Source organism: Anabrus simplex, chromosome 1 (genome assembly GCF_040414725.1).
Source record: "Anabrus simplex isolate iqAnaSimp1 chromosome 1, ASM4041472v1, whole genome shotgun sequence".
In the NCBI taxonomy this organism is placed as follows: Eukaryota; Metazoa; Arthropoda; class Insecta; order Orthoptera; family Tettigoniidae; genus Anabrus; species Anabrus simplex.
The window spans coordinates 1,009,728,192-1,009,749,750 of NC_090265.1; the positions used below are offsets into that span (position 1 = coordinate 1,009,728,192).

The window sequence follows — 21,559 nt, forward strand, 5'->3', positions numbered from 1 at the left end:
AAATGTATCCAACAAGGTGCATTTACAGTATTCAAACAATGCACTTGGATAACTCACCAACATAACCTCATGCAATGAAATCAAAAGAAAGAAAACATGATTCAAAGACTAAGAGAAATCTATACTGGCTCACCTGTGCAAGTGCTTTATTCATTGGATTACTGTACTGCATACATTTTAGATGCCGTGTGCCTGAACAGAATGTACCCGATGCCCCTAAAACATCGCGGCTTATCGCACTTTCCTATGCCGAGGGGAGAAAGTCTCCCACTTCCGTCCACATTACAACAGTACAGCGACTATACTAATGTCGCGGCCACGAAATTAGGCGGGTCAGAGAAATTACGCTGTTGCCAAGGTTATGTAGCAACTGGCGAAGAAATGTCTAACTGAACACATCATTTCGGAGCGCGAGGCAAGTTGTTCTCTCAAGCTCCTGATGTTACTTCATACAATGTTTCGATACAAATTATACTACAAGCTTCAGAAAAAGACTGCTGATTCCAGTGGTATAACTATTTTCCATACAAACCACTTTAAATAATTCTGAAAAATAAAATCTTGAAAGAATAAGTTTAAATCCGTAGAATCGTGGAGCGGCCAAGTTTTTATTTCTTCAGCCAATAAAATTTTGTCTGCGGGAAAAATGAAAAAAAATCGCCTGACATATATTGTTTATCTGAAACATATTTCTGGGAGCCTTGTAATTTTCCCGGAAAATGGCCCGGAACGCGATCATGTAAATGTCGAAAGCTGAGGCAGTTCGGGGCGCGCGCACCAGCACAGGCTGCAGGACCCCGTAAATACTTTCGGATTACATATTAATCCGTATCAGTTTTAATACATTATAACTTTAAATATTTGAATACTGTATATTGTACCGAGTAATATAGAAAAAGAACTACTTTAACCCTTTCGCACTCAGCGCGCCGATCTATCGGCGCGAGAGGTTATGGCGAAAACACTCACGGCGCCGATACATCGGCTCTGTCCTATTTAGGCATTTTCGTCATAACCGTGGCTGTTAAATCGTAACAGTTAATCGTGACGGTACCTTAAAACGTTGAATTTGCGTTTTACTCTACAGATATATCCACCAGTCCTACAAAATATTTTTATTTTCGACAAATGAAATCTGCTGACCGTGAATGTTTATGTTGTGGTAATTTGAAGTTGTTAATTGCGTGGATCTGTTTTGGTTGGCTTATGAATACAACAATTTGATCTTGATATGAGTTTAGTTAAGAGTATATTTCTTTCTTTGGTATATCGTGTGTTCGCTGTACTTCGCAAACTATAATTTTACTCCATTTCATAACTCCGTTGTTGCACGTGCTTGCGTCATCTTTTTATCGTAATGGCTAGGCCATATTCAAGGCCGAATGAAGCCGATATCCTTGAATTTTAAGATGATTTAGACAGTAATAATGACCTCCTTTTGCCAAAAGCGATTCGCATTATGTGGGAAATGACACAGTCACAGCTGCTCACCGTGCATCGGACCGCGAGGACATGACATCGATGACCGTTACATGTACAGTGAATAACTATGTGCCATGCTTCATGAATGAATTGCAGCACACACATCATATTGATATCAAATTAATCAGAAATAAAGGTTCTTTCTTTCACGTCTAAGAATAAAGAAGGAATACGCAATAATGTCTGACTTTTCAGACATTGAAAATCAAAAATATTTTTTAAAATTTATTTTCAAAATTTAATAATTGTTTCTGGCTTTACCAATAACAATACGTTCTAGGTATGTTCATTTCTGAAATGCTCATAGTTTCCTCTATTAGTGTGATTTATTTTATTTTAATGTGTGTTAAACTCTTTATGTGTTGATTTTTTGTAAGTCGGTTTGGAAAATGACAGAAATTAGTCTGAGTGTCTTCGAGCAAACTCCTGTATATAGGCTGAGTGCCAAAAGGGTTAAAGAATAGGTTAACTGCACTTACGATGTGAGCTCAACAGCTGCTTGACATGGAATGACTCTGGCAAGGTGCCTGGAGCGGATAGGCTTCAGTTTGACAGCACTGCACGGTCAGCGTTGCCAATCCATGCCCGGGGGGGGGGGTAAGCGACTCTCGACCATCTGTCGCTTCGCCGTTCCCATATCTGACGACAGCGCAATTTTCCTCACCCGCCTAATTTGGTGGCCGCGACAATAGTACGATTTCCCGCCATGGCACTTCTAAGACCCATTAATGCATGCAATCTCCTTGATTCTCAGTTTAAACTTTTCAAATGCCATGGAAAACACTATTTCAGAAATTTATCCAACAAGGTGCATTTACATTATTCATTACAAAACAATGACAAACATAACCTCACGCAATGAAACTAAAAACACTATTCACAGACGAGGAAAAGTTATGCTGGCTCCCCTGTGCAAAGGCTTTATCTTTTGTATTACTGTACTTCCTGCATTTTTAGATGCCTTGTACTGGCATGGAAAGTGCCCGACGCCCGTAACGTCGTTGCTTTTCGAACTTCCCTATGGTAGGGGAAGGAAATCTCGCTTCCATGTGCAGTGTGCACTTCATAGCATTTCCCGGCTGGCAATTCTCTCCTTTAAAACCAAAAGTCCATTTGGCCTCAGCATTTAAAAACAAAACAAATAAACAACGCAGTTTCATCGGTATTGACAATACAGTAGAACCTCTATTATACGTTCCAGGAAACTACGTTTTCTCGTATTATTCGTTCAAATTACGTGGTCCCGCGAGCATCCTAATTAAATCACGTAAAACAGAACGCATTTTGACAGCTCCACTTGAAGACGGAACGAATTTCGTCAAATGTTCGTACTTCCGAAACGTCTACATTATGTACAGGGTTAGATGTTTAGATTTTTTAAAAAAAATTTTCGAGTGTATCGCCTAACAGGTTTTCGGCATTTCCCCTCAGGGCACTACAGTCACTGGGCTTTCAGGCAGGAATCGAAACGGCTCCTTAAGTAACAAATTTACAGCCGTATTTTAATATTATCGTACACGATTATGTTATCGAGACTAGAACAGATGTAACGCCTTAAATACTTAAAACCATGGGAGGATATGGGGTTGCCTATTACTGTTTTCGTCCTTTCACAAGAATGGGAATTTCACGTTTTTGTGTTAAAATGTTATAAAAACCGCAGTCGTTTTATTTGCACATGTTACATTTAAAACTTTGTATCATTTCGCACTCGAAAAGGCTTCTACAGCGAGCGTGCCTTCCATTTGAGCTCAAGGTCGCGAATAATCGTAATTTCGGAAGTGTTAGTGATATTTTTTCTCTTTCCAATTCGTGATTAGTGAAAGGCAGAATTGAATTTAATGTGTTTGACAACTTTGAGATCGATACTTATATTCGAAACAATTCAAAACCATATTCTCGAGTTCAACATAACTTGAAAAGCCAATGTAGGCCTAATTTACGCGGTACAAGATTTCCATAAACTGACAACGAACTGTATACCGGTGATCAAATTACAATGGAAGAAGAGAAAAAAAAAAAAAAAAAAAAAAAAAAAAAAAAAAAAGAGGATTTCACCATCATGGTCGGCGCTTTTGTGTCTAATGTGCTTTATTTCATCAGATTAGAAAATTAAAAACTACTTGTGGTTGATTGCTGTTTGGCTTACCGTTATGGGTATTAGATTTTTCTAACAATTTGGCCCTGGCTGATCAAAATTGCTGAACTGATATGAGTTTTCAGAGCAAAAATGACGAAGTCTCCCCAGTAAAACTGAATGTAAAATTTCGAGATTTTTAAGATGCGTACTAACTTGCATGCCTCTCACCCGGAGGACCTGGGTTCGATCAGCGGTCAAGTCAGGCACTTTTACCTCGATATAAGGGCTGGTTCCAGGTTCATTCATTCTACGATTACCTTTAATTGAGGAGCTATTGAATGGTGAGTTGGCAGCCCCAGTCTAGAGAGCCCAGAATAACGGCGGAGAGGATTCGTCACAATGGCCATGCGTCACCTCGCATTTTGCAGGCCTTCGGGACAGAGGGCAGTCGCTTGGTAGGCGGAAGGCCCATCGCCGCTATAGTTTTGTTTGGTTTAGAGGTCTTTGTAAGATTGTTAAGTACACATATTTCATTTTTGCGATGTTTGGCCAAATTGTTGATGGTTCATTCGTTCCCGGATTTTCCGTTTTCCCGTGTTGTGCGTTCTTTTTCTTTCCCCGGGGTCCCTCCAAACACGGAGAATCGAGGTTCCACTGTATTGCTTGGTGCGAACGAAATGATACCACGCTTTTTCGCCAACCATTGGTATCGCCAGTGTTCGCGGATTTCACCTCTCTGCACACTGCCTGCTATGTGATATTGTGGCGTTCCTAGAAATGCCGAATGCAAAATAATTACAATTCCGTTCGAACACAGCAGATATGAAGCACACTGTAGACACGCCGACGTAGGTGAAGGTGCGCAAAGTTACCCCTTCGTGTTCCGGAAGACGCGTGCTTTCATGGCGCGGAGTAATTTTAAATTTAAATTACTCTGTAAAATACTTCTTTTTTTAAAATATAAAGACAGTTTCGAATTGAAAATCAGAATTTTGGTGTCGGGACCAATATTGTTCTCCAAATTACGAATTATCTGTATTTCAAATCAAACGATTTAAATAACATGCAAAGCCGTACCTCTCTGGGAACGAGAGCTGCTACGAATTAGGCTAGATTTTGAATTAACAGATTACGAATTATCGAGGAATAATTTTGACTTAACTTTTTAAATAATGTTCTTTCAAAATAAGGGTGCGGGTCTTATTCGGTGGTGGGTGGCATACGAGATTATACAGTAAATTAAATAACTGACAATATATACTGTTAGAAGAGGCTTCCAATCTACATTTATGTACGAAGGCCATCAAAAAGGATCCAGAGAAACATACCGCACGTCTCCCGTCGGCATTTCCCCATCTTTCTCCTCCATTTCCCCACATTCGCCTCATGCTCCTCTCACAGCCATACACATACAAACTCAGTCAGCTGATGACTGAAGGGAAGAAGTAAACATAGCAGTAACGGCCGGGAGGTAAGCATTTTGATGGTTCCTTCCACACTTCCCCACCGTATATTTACAAGGCTTTTTCTTTTCTTTTTCTAAAACTACTTTCATTCCTTTTGTTACAGGCCCCCTTCAACGTCTTAAAAAACTTTATAACAGAAAAACTTAACCTCAACTTAAGGAGTTTTCTCCTGTCATATTTTACATTTTTAAAAATATTTTAAAGTCTATCCTCAAGATATTTATTTAAAGTACATACTTCTCCAGCATTTTGAAGAAAAGAACATCCCTTACATCAGATTTTTATCTCAAACCTCAACACTGACTTCTTGAGGTTTTAACTCAACATGAAGGAACACTATCTCATCACTATCGTGTTTATTTCATTTATGCCATTTGTGTTCTTTTAGCTGTAGACGTTCCACTTTAGGAACAAAACGTGTACTTTTTTCAAACAATGTAATTAGATTTCAAGCTGGAATACGTTTCATAACATAGACTAACAGTAAAAAACGAACGAGTATTGAAAGGTGGGATTCTTCCTTCAACCTAACTTTAGTTACCGATAGACAGTACCACCGCATTTCCTACAAGTTTTGTGCGTTTACTTTATCTCCCAGTTTATTTGAGATAAGAGTATAATCATAGGCAATGTAGACCCAGGGTGTTCCTCATATAGTGTGGTATTACTCATAACGCAAACCCACTCTTGAGTACAGTGGACCCAGCACATTAAAGTGCAGTGCTCTGCATATTCTATCACTAGACAATAGTCCGTGCGGCTGAGCGCCCGCTCCTCCACCTCGGTGGGATACACATGATAGTACTAATCACAGGCAATGCTTACACCTCTGGTGTTCCTTACACAATGGTACTGCTCCTAGGTAATGTAGGCCCATGGTGTTTCTCACAGAGTGGTTCTAAATCGCAAGTAACGACCACGTTGTTCCTCACGTTAATGGTACTAATCACAAGTAGTCTCATGGTTCTAAGTCTATCATTCCTTGGTCACCTCTTACGATTGGCAGGGGATACCGTGGATTTATTCATCTGCGTCCCACACCCACAGGGGGTGGTACATGTAGTTTTTAATACATCAGTGGAAAGCAAGGAAAGTATGTGAGGAAAGTTTCACATCTTTCACATTCTCAGAGCAGAGAGCGAAGCTTCTGTTGACCCTTTACGAAAGATAGGTTTGTATGGTTTCTTCTACCTCACTGCTGTTAGCCTTGTGGGCACAAACGATGTGATAAAGCTCGCCTTCATGACAATAGATCCACACCAGCTAATTAGCACCACAGAAAATTGTTGCTAACCTGACATTCACACAACTTCAGTTTGATTCCCCGTATACCCTATAAGCAGAATACCTCCAGGAGCAGGTTGAGGGTCTCTGCCAAGCATAAAGAATGGATCTGCTCCTTTACTTTACCTCAGGTAATTCTTATATGACCTGCGAAGGGTCAACAGCGGAACCACCCAGCCGATAAATGTTTGAAATTTGCAGCAAAGGTAAAACCTGAAGTTTTAACCACTGAAAATTAAGTGAATATAGTTGAACCATTAAAAAGGTGAACTACTTGCAAGCACATAATCCGAGTTCTTTCTTGGTGTTACGACGTGGGATTAATAAATTATTTATATTCTTATATTTACATTAGTTGAGAAAGTACATTAAAATTGGTAATACAGATGTCCATTTTCTTTGATTAACCATTAGGTATGTGCCGTTCGTTATGACAATCAAGGTTCTGAAAATGGAAATCCACAGCCTATTTGCAGTCATTAGACGAGGTCAGGAATGGAATATCAGAATAAAAAGGGCGGCACGCGCAGATAACTATCACCTTTAATACTTATTGATGTGTTACAACCTGATCGCAACACTATTTAAAGAAACAGTGCTGCAAAACTACCATATGCAAGTGATGCAAACATACCCAGCTATGTAATGGAGCCCATGTAGGAACACGTTGGCATAGATCCCTCAATATCCTGATGACCATTACACAGCTCTGCAATCCAGTTGCTCTGGCCTGGGTTAAGACAACAGTAATACATTAAATGCAGAATTAATAACACACAGAAAATTTATTTCTAAGAAAAGCTGTTCGTTCCTGAATAAGAGAAAAATATCTTTATGTGCATGCTAAACTGAAAACTGATTACAGCCCTACCTCACAACTCCACACTAAAATCACTCAGTAAACCCAGATTTTAACGTTAAAATCATCTCAGAAAATATCAAAGGGGGAGGGGTAAAAGTACTATAAATTTAGAATACTGCAGTATGAAAAAAAGAAGCAATTGTTTGTGCAATGAGTCTAACATGCACACTATCTGAAGTATGAACGAACTTCACTAACACAAACCTTTAATAAAATTAACCCTGAACCCTTTAAAATAAGTAATGCCCTGGGAACAAAGAGAAGCCGAAGAGAGGATGTTACTTCGGAAGTTGATGCCAACTTTCCAGCCTCATGTATTAAATACTGTAATTTCGTTATTTTGGAAAAGAAAAAAAAAAACCAGACCTAGTACATTTCTAAGAAGAAATATATGTTGACCTAAGCATGTGATCCCAGAGACAAATTCTAAAATAATTAACACGCACATAGAGTAAAATCGAAACATAAAAACCATACATTACAAATTAGCAAGTGAAACCCATTTAAGAATAGTGTTATATTGCTAGATAATTTCAACAGTTTCTGAAATACTGCAGATTTTGATATTAGAAAGGAGCAATTTGATAATGCAAGGTAACACTGTAATGCTAGACCAATTTAACAGCCCTCCAACATTAAAAGTGTGCTCAATTCTGCACTTAAAACAATAATGTAACACTAATTTTAAAACATTTTCCAGTAAAATACTACTCTTACATGTTTGACCTCGGAAAAAAAAAAAAAAGTGGTAATTTGGGACAAGTCAACATTGCAATCTTGCACAAGTTCTTTAATTAACCAAGGGTAAATTTTCTTAATAAGGTTTCACTGCTATGAAGAACTACTGTGCAATTTTACTCTAAAATTAGTAACAAGTTCTGATCTTGGATTTTTAAAGTTTAAGAAACACTAAATTAGGATGATAGTCAAAAATAATGAGTGTACAGTATAACCTCCAATTTTGAGATAAAAATGCAAACATTGCAGAGTTAAAAAAGAAACATTAACAGTAATTTTCTTTTGCAAAGGTCAGGACTATTTTTCACATTTATGCCTATGTTTAAAACCAAGCTTAAAGTAAACTATAGCACTTTGTCATACTGTACTCCCATCACTTTTGGTGAACACAAGGCTGAAAAGTATTGATTTCTATTTTTTCTTTCATTTTTAAACAGTAAGGAGGAATTCCTTCAAACCTGGAACCACTTGGCATGCCTCAAAGCTGCCAGGGCATCCAAACATTTCTGCTTGTCGAGTACGTCTGGTGGATCCTTCATCACCTGCGCCTGACTCACAGACACTGAGTCTAGGGTCGGGGGAAGAAAGATGGAAAAGAAGCCATGAGACAAAATTACAAAGGGTGTTTGACCATGGCCAGAATAAGACTACCATGGCAGTACAAAATAAAAACACTTTCAAGTCAGAGGAATAGGTCACAATAATTTCTAAAATAATGATATAATATAAACAGGTAAGTAATTAATGATGATATATCATGCACAGTAGTAGGAGTTACATTATTGCTAATAGATCCCTTCTGTAAGTGTCTACAAAGCACGTAACAGGTGGATGATTATCATGGTCCATTTCTTCCTACTCCATAAAGATCTAAACCAGCTTAAAACACTACAATTCTTTAAGGGAATGACAACATTTCAGTAAGAACTATAAATTAAACATGAGCCTGCCCTATTTTAGAATTGGAAACAAATGAAATTTACAGGCAACTAACCTAAAAGAAATATTGCAAGTAGTGTGTCCCTTGTATGATTTACCTAGTACTAGAACCTAACATTGGGAGGCAATTATGTCTTTAGGAATAATTGTGACCCAAACCTATTGACTATGAAAATGTTTCAGCATGGTCAAAAATCCTTCCCGTTTGCCTCAGCTTTCTAGATTCCCCTTCTCCGTGGCTGTTAAGTCGACAGGACACCTAGAAACCTTAGCAGTAAGACACAGGCTCATGAAAAGAACAAATATCAATGAACAAATGGTTATCTCAACCTAGAGAGCAGAAAAAGTAAATCTCAACATGAAAGGGTCCTATCAACTAAGATACAGGAGAATCTTTAGCAATTTTTTTATCCTTTTCTTGGCCTGGAATATGCTAGCCTGTTCCTTAATTTAGAGTTACATGCATCAGGCTAGCACTTCAACAGTACTTTCAGTAGTCTGTCCAGGGGCCAATGATTCCTTCAAAGAAAATACGAAACTTATAATCTACTAATATTACAAGAACAAAATATCAGTTCATAAGGAAATGGACATATAAAATTTTGCCAGAAGATCTTACTTCTAAACAATGTTATAGAAGCTAAGGACCTCAGAGAAGCAAAGCATATGCGCGACCGGCCCCTGGTTTGTTTAGTTCTAGGATACCTGATCTGCTGAGTTCCTATCTTACCACCACTTGTTTCAGGATGTGTCAGCAATTGCTCACGCATCACTGGAGATGTAAGAGTAATTGTGACAGTGATGTGAGGTTCCTTCACACCCATCACAATTATGGCTGCTTCGTCTACCTTACGTTGAACCTTGTAGGTTTCCTCAGGACACACCACCTGAAAAATAACCATACCATGACAGGATAAATGATATATAACACTAGTAGAAATACTTTGGAGGCAGAGTAATATTACCATATGCAAGTGATAAAATTTATGAACTGTGCAACACATACAGCTCCTTATTCTACAGAGAATGATTATTGCCCTGCATCAGGATTGAGACAGTAAATGTCCTAACACTGACGGGAAAGACAGAAGAATGGGTTGACTTCATGCAAGAAAAAGATATAGCCATATTTAGACTGAGCGAGACCAAGAAGGCTGTATTACAGTGGAGGACCTGAAGCAAAAAATGGAGTGGCCAAGAATATGTGGAATCTACAAAATGCATCAGCGATAGGGTGATGGTGATGAGACTCCAGTTTGAAAATGGCATGAAAGATTATTTCAGTTGTATGCCACATGAAGAGGTTGCATAGATGAACATCTAGAGGAATTTTTAGAGGAAGTGAAAAGACAGATATAAGATAAGGAATGGCTATGGATGGGAGATCTAAATGCACAAGTTGGAATGGAAAGACAAGGAAAGGAAGAATATGTAGGGCCCTTTGGATATGGAAATGTAAATCTAGAAGGCAAATTGTTGTTGGATTTTTGCATGAGGATCCAAATGATCGATGGAAACACCTGGTTTAGAAAGGAAGAACAGGTCAGACGATTACAAGGTATGGTTGGGGAGACAAACAAAGACAATGATTGATCATATAATCGAGAAAGAACAACGGAAGAACCTTTTATATGTTACAGCCATGTCCGAAGAAGCCTTTGGTGGAGATGATAAGAGTGGTGATAGGAAAATTGGAAATGGGAAAGACTGAAAAACCCCCATTAAGAAGAGAGAAAAGAATTAAAGTATGGAAGTATGGAAGGTACCCAGGACAGAGATGGGGAATGTTGAAGATGAATGGAAAAGGCTTAAGGAAGCACTGGTTGGATGTGCAGAAAAGGTATGTGGTAAAACATCAATGTGAAAGACGAAGACAAACTGGTGAAATGATGGGGTAAAGATTAAAGCGAAGGAAAAGAAAATGGCATGGAAAGCATGGAAAACATCTAAGACTGAAGTAGAATATGTGCAGGCAAAGAATTTGGCCAAGAAAGTAGTGGAGGAAGAAAAGAGGAAAAGCTGGGCCTTATTCACACAAATTAACAGATGATATGCAGGGCAGCAAGAAATTATTGTATGGTATCTAAAGAAACAAAAAGAGATATCAAGTAAACACCAGATTTGTGAAGGATGAAGGCGGCATAATATTAACCAAGCCAGAAGAAATATGAAATAGATGGAGAGAATATTTTCAGAAGGAGAACTAATGACAGTCATTCAATGGATCACCAGGAAAGGCAATTAGCTGAAGAAATTGCAATTAAAGAAACTGAAATGGCAGTGAGAGAGATGAATGGAAAAAGGGCTGTAATAGACAATCCAGGAATGACCTAAAACTAATCACAATTTGGCTAAACAACACAAAAATGAAATACATATAATTACAATATTACGAACACTTCCAAGTCAAAATACAGCCCTAACGGGCCTTCACTCACCACGCAAGCACTGCTAATCCCGAAGGCATTCAGATTACAAGACAACGCATGGTCAGTGTGACTAATCCTCCCCGCCGTTAATCCTGGCTCTTGACACTGGGGGTGCCTTCTCACGAATAGATAGCTTTATTTAAGATAATCACATAGGCTGAGTGAAGCGCTCGAGTGGGCAAGCCCCACAGTACCGAAGATTTAACCAGTCCTCCATATCCAGGTAAAAATGCCTGACCTGCCTGGGAATCGGTTGGTGCCTACAGGCGAGAAGCAGGCCAGCTAGACTGCGCGGCTGGCTTCAAACAACTCTTTCAGCGCTTAGGGAGGATTTTTCAATTCTCCGTAAACTCACCCTAAGTACCAGGAATGATATTTCATCCCTCATGCAGACTTTTATAAGCCATTGTACTTCTTCCCTTTCCATTAGATGGTAGTACATATCAGTATATTTGTAATATTTGTATCAAGGAAGGTGTGTAATCTCCATATTCACCACTAAGAGCCACATAAAATCATTTCTTGCCGTGTGACGAATAGAGCTGCAGTATACTTCAGTGACCTTGAATGATGCTGTCAATGCCCTATGGACTGTCAAACGTTTTGTGACACGCCGTAACGTTTCTGAGGAAATACTGGCCGAATTGTAAGGGTTTGAGAATACCGTTCATGCCGTGGCCAACAAAAAAACCAAAGCAACGGACTACTTTATTCCGTAAAGTGACGTTTCCCTCCCTTTGTATTTTTTGTATCCATATGCATTTCTTTTGTGTTTATATTGTTTCATATTGCCAGAATTATATATGAGTTTTTCACACTTGCGCACTTTTTCCTGTGGTCTCCTGAAAAAGGAAGTTTTACTGTACCTTTAATCCAAACAGTTCCCATGCTGTGTTAGATGCATCGTGCGATCACCGTGTGCAATATGATACTCTGATCTTTTACAGTGCTCGATATATGACTGTGTTATGAAACACCGAAGGTCACCACTGGGGATCAATTGCTCCTTGTGCAGTTCTGGGCACAAACTCTACCTTGCTGGTAATTGCTGGATAGCAGCTACGCCTGACTTAAGTAGAATTGTAACAGTGGAAAAATAGGCCTTCCTAAACATAAGGAAGCGCAAATATTAATACTTGCACTTGAGTCAAAAAAAAGAACTTGAAGGCAGAAAAACCTTTTCCACTGCTGGTAATTATTATAGTTTCTCGGAAAATTATATCATATAAACTCGCAGTGATATGTTACGCTAAAACCTATGGAAATAGGGCAGTGGGCCATGAATATTCAGCGTCAAAATGCAACGTATGCTACCGCGGTAACAGAGAAATGCATTTCAAGCGACCAACAAGTCCCTCAAAGCATTTCGCCGACCAAAAAGTGGCAAGTTTCTGAAAGAGCAAGATCTGCTTAAATATACTATTTCGTTACACAACGATGGATGAGGTTTCTCACGAAAAGCTGTATTTTAAAGGACGAGAAACAGCTGCTCCACATGGAATCAGTGTCTCGGATTTGAAGGTTAGCCGAGATTTCATTAATTATATGAAGAGAAACTGATTCTCTCTTTGACGAAGAACGTTATGAAACAAAAATGCCGAATGATTTCAACCAAAAAGTAATAGGTTTTCATAGTTTTGTGATTGAGAAGCGTAAAATGAAGGAATATTTGCCTTCCCAAATAGGAACCAAAGGTCATATGGCAATCAATTTCAGTATGCCACAAAGTCACGCGTTTTTCAAGAAACCGTACCTCATGAAAGTACGGCTACGGCATACTTACGGATCTTGGTGTAAACGTCCCGTCATTGCGGTTATTTCAGGAAGTACTGCATTGGAAAAACGATCGGCGGTGAACTCATAAGGCACCATCTTAGCATCGCATTCAGGTGGTATAGCTAAGAGAATCCTCAGAAATCATAGAGCAGCGAGTGTCCACAACAACTGGAAGAGTGCATTTCGTCGACAACAGTACTTGAAGAGTGAACGAGTTTCGTTAAAGGTTCGTACTTGCAAAAAGTCTACATTATGTCCAGGGTTAGATGTTTATTTTTGACTATTTTTGAGTGTATCGCCGAACAGTTTTCGGCACTGCCCTCAGGGCACTGTATGGCTTTCAGGCAGGAATCTAAACTGCTCATTCTTAAATAACACAAATTTAGTGTTTTAATATGATCATATAAGCTTATGTTATCGACACGAGAACAGATGTTGAACATTACACGCATAAAGCCATGGAAGGTTTTGCAATTGCCTATTACTGCTTTGGTCTTAATATAAGACTGGGAATTTCACATTTTTGTGTTAAAATGTTATAAAAACTGCAGTCGTTTCATTTGGCAACGTCACATGTACCGACTCGTACAGCGAGTGTGCTTGCCAGCTGAGTTCAAGGTCGTGAAATCTTCATTTCCAAAGTGCAATCCACTTTTTGTGATTAGTGACTGGCAGAATTGAATAAATGCATTAGAGAATTGAGAATCGTACTTACATTCGAAACCATATTCTCGAGTTCAATATAACCTTTAAAAGTCTATGTAGGCCTAATTTACGCGGTACAAGACTTCCATGAACGGACGAACAGTATACCGGTGACCAAATTACAATGGAAGATTAAAAAAAGGGATTTCGCCATGATGTTGGGTGCTTTTGTATCTAATGTGCTTTATTTTATTAGAGAAGAGAATTAAAAACCACTTGGAGTCAATTGTTTGGCTTGGCATTACGGGTATTACTTTTATCAAAGAGTTTGGTTGCAATTTATTGATCAAAGTTTCTGAACTGAAATAAGTTTTCAGAGGAAAATGACAAAGTTTCCATGTCAAAACCGAATGTAAAGTTTCGAGATTTTTTAAGTCGTGTACCGGTAATTGTTTGAAGCCAGCATGGCGGTCTAACTTGCTTGCCTCTCACCCAGAGGGTCCGAGTTTGATTCCCGGCCAGGACAGGCAATATTACCAGGATATGAGGACTGGTTCCAGGTTCACTCATTCTACAATTACTTTCAACTAAGGAGCTATTTAATGGTGAGATGGCAACGCCGGCCTAGAGAGCCAAGAATAACAGCCGAGAGGATTTGTCACACTGATCGTGCGCCACCTCGTAATCGGCAGGCCTTCAGACCAAGCAGCGGTCGCTTGGTAGGCGGAAGGCCCATTGGGGCTCTAGTTTGGTTTGGTTTAGGGGTGTTTGTAAGATTATAAGTATACATATTTCATCTTTGTGATGTTTGGCCAAATTGATGATTTCGTTTTCCCGTGCTGTACGCTTTTTTTTTACCGTGGTCCCTCCAAAAAAGAAGAATCGAGGTTCCACTAGTTACCAGACACCTAGAAATTTTGAGTAAAATGATCTAAGTTTCTCAGTTAATGCCAAAGTTCTAGAATGAAAAGCAAAAAATTCTTAGCTATTGTATTATAAAACGTGCACAGTAAGTAGCATTGTCAGTGAGGCACCAAATGCATCCAGCTGAGCCAGGCATTACTTCCTCTCTCTCTCTCTCTCTCTCTCTCATAATTCATAAAAGACCTGGCCATTCAGTCAGGAAGTCTGTCCGCCTTTGTAACTTCCCTCACAGCCACCAAACACTAGCATTTAGCCTGCTTGAAGCACCTAGGCTGAATTCAACTATCGCAACCTGCCATACTTAGTATAATGTAACTAACAATGTGGACAGTGAGAATGTTTCATCTCATTACAGTACAGCTGTTACAAAGTGTAACTTGAAAGAGTGCAAGGCAGAGTTAATTACAATACTTGTAATTTTTCTGTAGGCCTAAAATGTGAAAGTCAAGACAAATGTGTCACCAAAGAATAGGGGGGGAAAATAAATGCTAATATGAAGGAAAACAGATGCTAAATTTTTTAGTCTCTTTAGATTATCATACTGATGTTCTACACAAATACTTGTCAGTACTAAAACAAATTGCAGTATCTGTTTCACTGAAAGTGGGCCAGTGCAAGGTTGCACTTGACAGTTGTGTTTCATTTTGGCACCACTACAAAAAGTAAATAAGGAAAGTCATCAATCATGATGACCAATCCACTACTTTTTAAAATTCCAATATAGTTATATATTTTATTCATAGTAGTTCATATTCAATTTCATATAGTGCTTGTAACCTTTCAATTACTTACAAAAACATAAGAACTTATTTAATACAAAGTTTCAGCTAGCCACAAAATTATTAATTACTTCGATTGTTGTTGGGAACATGGCTGGTATAGTGTAAGCCATCTATAACCCTTTACTGCATACGGTTGCCATTAGGCAACATATATAACTTTTCACCTGTATAAATGGATACAGATTGTGGACAGCGGAAGTTTTACGGCACACCTTCAACTGTACAGACAATTGAACACATACCAGTGATGTCTCTTTTTTTTTTTTTAAACATAAGACTAAACAGCCCTACAACCTAAGGTACTCCTTCCACCCCGTCAACATCCACGCGTACCAACCACCGTTTATTTTAAGTGGGGCCCCCCCATCACATTACCACGGGCTTCAGAAGTACCTCTGGTTCAACCTCAAAGACATTATCAACCTACAGTCGAGCAAGTATGCTTGTGCCTTGCAATACATACCCATGGCCACCAGGCAGTAATGTTTGGTCTTTGAATGTAAAAAACTTGTGTTGCCATTTTGCCTCTTGTTGCTAGCACAGGGTGTGGTTCACATGTTAATGAAGTTTGACAGTTGTGTGTTCTTTGAGAAAGCGCCAAGATTTTTTTAAACTACTGCAGTACAATATCAGAAACGATGATGAAATGCAAATTGATAATCGGTTGTACCAAGGAGTGCCCTCTAATAGTCAGGCATGTGAATTAGTGAACGCAGGAAAGTGAATTTGTTTGCATAATACACGTAAATCCCATAAGAATAAGGGCTCTAAATTTTCGTAAATTCACTAGCTTTTACTTGTAACCGCTTGTGATATCACCAGTATTTATTATTATAACATTTATACATGTATTTCAAGCGAGATTCTTGCCGGCCAATATCTTCTGTATTTTTTAACACCATGATAAGATCCTTGTAGTAAGTTTACCTACTACCTTTTCGCATGGCCATATATTTTCTTAGAATTTTAATAGGCGTGTTGAAAGTGCGACTGTTGCCTGTTGATTTATTTTTGCATAGGGTATTACAGAAATTAAACTGAAATCATGATTCTAAAAACTCATTTGTGGCGTGCAATCTGCTTTTAATATGGCGGCAATTTCGCTTCGGGTGGCATTGCAGTGTGACCGACATTAAGCACAGCTGTCACATGCAACCTTACGCCAGCTGTAATACAACTTACGATGTGCCATGTATTACACCATTTACTGGGATTTTAAGTGCAATGAAGTCAAATGAATTTTCTTAATAGCTACATTCTACTTCAGTTATGTAGTTTTCACATGTCAACTTTCCATTTTTTCAGGTTCCTCGAGAGACAGGTACTACTATTACTACATAGTAAAGAACAGTAACAGAGTCATAATTAAGACTAAATACCTTTAACTGTTTGGGCAAATTCTCTGCAACTTTATTCAGCAGGGTTCTTGTAGGTTTCTCAGCACAAAGGACCACCAAATTAACTGCAGTATCTCCGTGAAGAAGCAGACCTTTAGCCAAAACACCAACTCTCATGACACCTTTCAGCACACGAGGTACTTGACTGTCATCCTTTTCCCTATGGAAAGAGAACCTGAAACACAATGTGAACAGTGCTTTAAACAGGTTATTTGATCCATTTTAAAATATAGCCAGTGGAAGAACAACCACATCAGTAAAAAGCAAGTGTAATGGAAATCCTCTACAATTCAGTAGCCATAAAAATACTAACAAATTCATACTGTAACTATTATGCTTTTCAAGAAACTTTGCTTAAAAATTAATGAAAATAACTTACAAATTTCCATCACGTCCATCTTCTTTCTTGTTCTCTTCCTTCATTTCTGGCTTCTTCTCTGCTACAGCAGGTTCTGGCTTATATGGAATGCGTGTAGTCGGCGTAGTAACACCAGCAGGTTTTGGAACACCAGGCTTTCCGGTAACATCAGGTTTTGCTGGAGGAGTTGCTGGTGTAGCTCCCTTAGCTGGTGCTGGTTTGTTAGCATTGGCAGCAGCTGTAGCCAGGTCAGCGAGATGATCAGAAACAAATTTAAGGGCCTTCTCAGTATGTGAAACTATCCTCTGTACAGCTTGGAGTTCATCTTCTTTTGGATATATTTCAACATGCCGTGCAACAACATGACGATCATCACTGGAGTCGGGACGGCGCATAGGCTGGGGAAAAAACTAGAAAGAGAGTTGCATAAGAATTATGTTTTTTTCATCTAGTGAACAGGAGCATTTCCTTGATGCCATTTGCAAATGAGCAATACCATTACGAATAATAATGCAAGTTTGGTGAGGAATACTGAAGTATTCCATAACAAAGGCTTAGAACTAAGAATATAAAGTCAATACTCATACCGTATTTACTTGCGTAATTCACTCTCTTGCATAATCCATGCACCCCAATTTATAATTTCATAATAGGGCAGGGGGGAGATTTAGCTTATGACACTAGTGGTTATTTCTACCATCTACTACATCATTTCACGAGTGTTGCGAAATGTAGGTGACAAACAACAACCTTTCAGTTTTGATATCTGGTATTTCAAAATTGCAGCACTCCACTACTTCAGTAAGTCAGTACTGAACGGATCCAGTAACGCTCCATGCAGTGCGGGCACAGCTACACTATGAGTGTGTTTCAGGGGTATTCTGCAACTGTTATTAAATCCAACTCATGGTAATTAAGCCAAGATTTACAGGAATAGGCCAGCAAGTCTTCCTAGTCCAAGTGCAGAAGTGTCAAACCTTTGAAGTGGGCCATCAGTAATCCCCCCACCCCTTCAGAAAATAGAGTCAAACACAAACCCCTCGTGATAGGACATCCCGCTTGCGCCTCCTGACAGCGATCTATTCTTAATACAGTAAAACCTCGTTAATTAGAAGTCGTTGGGACTTAAAAAAATAGGACTTCGAAATATGCGATTTCCAATTTACCGCCAATTCGTAATTCAGAACTGCCAACCCTTGCCGCGTTACAAAATATTCTAAGGCCCGTTACCGCATGCAGTTAACCTTGATTCACAGTTTAAACCTTTCAAATGCCATGGAAAAAACTATTTCCGAAATGTATCCAAGAAGGTGCATTTACAATGTTCAAATAACGCACTTGGATAAATCACTGACAAACATAACCTCATGCAACGAAAGACAAAAAAATCACACGATTCAAAAGCGAGAATAAATTATGCTAGATCCCCTGTGCAAATGCATTATTTTCTGGATTACTCTACCGTTTGCACTTTTAGATGCCTTGCACTCGCTTGGAAAGTGCCCGGCGCCCTTAAAACATTGTGGCTTATCGAACTTCACTATGACAAGGGGAGGAATTCTCTCGCTTCCATACACATTGCAACACAGTACAATGACCTCCCACTCTTGTACGATTTCCCGGCCGGCAGTTTCTCCTTTAAAACCATAGGACTGTTCGGGCGCTGTATTAAAAGAAAGCAATGCAGTTTCATCGGAAGTGACAATATTGTTCGGTGCTTATGAATTGATTATATGAGCCACGCTTTTTCGTAAACTGTCGGCAAAGCCAGTGTTCGCGGATTCTATTTCTCCGCATACTGCCTGCTGCGTTAAATGTTAAATACAAGATAATTCTGATTTCACTTGAACTTAGCAATTATGAAGCACACTGTATAGTACGGGAACATTTTCTTGACATCTGAGCTGCCTAGTGCTGAATCGGAACTTGGTGTCAATAGGTTCGCGTGCTATGGACACACCGAAGTGTGTGGAAATGCAGAAAGCTCCCTTGCATGTTCCGGAAGACGCATTCTATCATGATGCGGATAAATTTTGAATTACTCTGTAACATACTATTGTTTTAAAATATAAAGGCAGTTTCGAATTAGAAGTCTAAATTTCGGTAATGGGATCAACATTGTACTTCGAATTAGGAATTATCCGTATTTCGAATGAAACAATTCAAATAACAGAACGGATCTCATGTCTCCAGGAACGAGAGCTTCTTTGAATTGGACGGGATCTTGAATTAATCGATTTCGAATTATCGAGGTTCTACTGCAATATCATATAAAATAGTGAAATTTGCACATTGCCTGTTAGTTCTCTGATAAAAAATCTTTTGTAGCTTGTTTCTCACCCATGCTCAAGCAATAACATATCTGAAAATGCTCTTGCTATCCATTATCTTTGAGACTGGTCAAGCCTCCCACCCAGATATGGATACGAAGTCCATCAGAACAATTTGTGTTCTGTTTTCCTGTACTAATGTGCGAAGGAAAATTAACCCAAAGACACTAAATGTAGGAGGGCCTAAAACGCCATAGAAACATACATTCCTACAGTGCCGTGCGGTAAGGTTTACAGAAATTGTTCTTGTAGACTGCACATCCTTGTGGCTGGAAGGCGTGGCCAATCTTAAGGAAAATAATGTATAGGAAGAGCATTGTTAGATACACGGTATTGCTCGCTCAGCGAGGAGCTACTTTTCAATGTAGGTTTTCTTGAAGCATCGCCTCCCGTGCAGATGCACTTAATGTAGGCCTGAAATGTTGGATGTCCTATCAAAACTGAAAACTGCTCCTGTGGCAGAGCTGTCAGGTACACTTAATACTGCAAATGTAACATTACTTACGGCTTTATAGTCCAGAATAGCAGTCAACTTACTTCATTCACAATTTCACAACACCCATGGGTAGCAAAAGGAAGTGACGATTGAATTAGTTGCCAACTCACCAACACAACCAGGAGGGTTGAGCAGTAATGCTCAAAAGGATTAAACAATTTTTCTTTCCATTAGAAAAGTACTTTTTCTTGATAATGTATTTTCCGTAATGCCGCAATCATGAGGTGAAATTTGGCACCCCTGCGAGTGCAATGTGCGAATTCTGACACAGAACGCAAGCCACCAGAAGTGTTGAAGTTACTTCACAGCAATGAAAACTGGCAAGTTTCTGTATGTAGAAAACTACTCAAATACAAAATTATATCAGGTTTGTTCCAACACGCGTCCCTGACCGCCCGACGCATGCGCAATTGAAAGAAAGCGTTCCAACACACACCAGACTAATCCCGGACTGATGCATGTACTCAAATGCGGCGTTCCAACACACACCAGACTAATCCCGGACTGATGCATGTACTCAAATGCGGCGTTCCAACATACCTCAAACTGCAGTTACTGACCGCCAGAACTCGTCCGATGCCTGTGGCATGAACCGGTAGTACGGACATGCACAATGGAGTATATGCGCGAAGGAGGAAACTTACTGGACAGACCATGTGAGTTTCCACTCCCATTCTGTTCCTTGTTCTTCTCCCATGTGGTTTGTTAACACTGCCATAACGTCTAAGCAGTAATAATTATTTCTAAATCTGTTAATGAATTCTGTTAAGGTACTTTTGAATTGAGTAGAAATAATAAATTAGTATTAGTTAGTAAATAACGATTTAATAAATACGCAATAAAAATGGAAAGGTACGGGGATTTCGTTGAATCTTCATCCAGTGGAGATGAGTTGGATCTGCAGTTAGCCGCACCACGGAGGCGAGAAAATTATTTGGTTAAGTTTTATTGTTGCTAGTGGAATTCTCAAAGTTCTTTCTAATCGTGTCATTCTGATTTCACCGTCCAAACTCAGTAGTGATTATTCTAGTTGTTTTTTCTAATGGTAGAAGATGACAGGGTCACGGCCACATAAAAGTTAGTCATTTAAAACCTGAAGGTAATCCTGGTACATCGAAACGGAAACCTGGTTACCACTTGTTCCACTGCTTTCCTCTCATCCTAGTGGGGCGTAGGAGTGAACTGTGCTGTACATGTTGTGAAGGGATGTATTTGCTATTACGTGTTTCTCCATTAGTTAGTTGGTTGGTTGGCAGTAAATTGTGTGTCTATGAAGAGCATGTATTGCGCCGAACATGAACATCCAGTTCCCGCGCTCGTGGAATTAACTAGACCAGGCCAGGAATTGGACCCGTGACTTCTATGAAACGAAGGTTGTAACAATGACCTTTGAAAATAGTGAATTATGATGATGAATAATAAAGAACGTGCAAATGTATTTATTTTTACACCGAGCGAGTTGGGCACGCAGCTGGGAACTTGCATTCAGGAGATAGTAGGTTTGAACCCCAGTGTAGGCAGCCATGAAGATGGTTTTCTGTGATTTCCACATTCTTACACCAGACAAATGC

The 21,559-nt window shown here is 39.2% G+C and overlaps 1 protein-coding gene across 4 annotated transcripts in view; it reads right to left on the minus strand.

The window, feature by feature from the left end:
- Zn72D (Zinc-finger protein 72D) overlaps positions 1 to 21,559 on the minus strand; it is a 166,164-nt gene that overhangs the window by 32,198 nt on the left and 112,407 nt on the right. For 3 of the 4 annotated variants that reach the window (XM_067136935.2, XM_067136934.2, XM_067136933.2), the window contains exons 11-15: positions 17,184 to 17,572; positions 16,787 to 16,979; positions 9,582 to 9,738; positions 8,371 to 8,480; positions 6,947 to 7,042 (exon numbers count right to left, since the gene is read on the minus strand). In XM_067136935.2, the coding sequence (XP_066993036.2) occupies positions 6,947 to 7,042; positions 8,371 to 8,480; positions 9,582 to 9,738; positions 16,787 to 16,979; positions 17,184 to 17,572 (945 nt within the window). The remainder of the gene's footprint in view (positions 1 to 6,946; positions 7,043 to 8,370; positions 8,481 to 9,581; positions 9,739 to 16,786; positions 16,980 to 17,183; positions 17,573 to 21,559) is intronic. The other variant, XM_067136936.2, reaches the window with a different exon arrangement.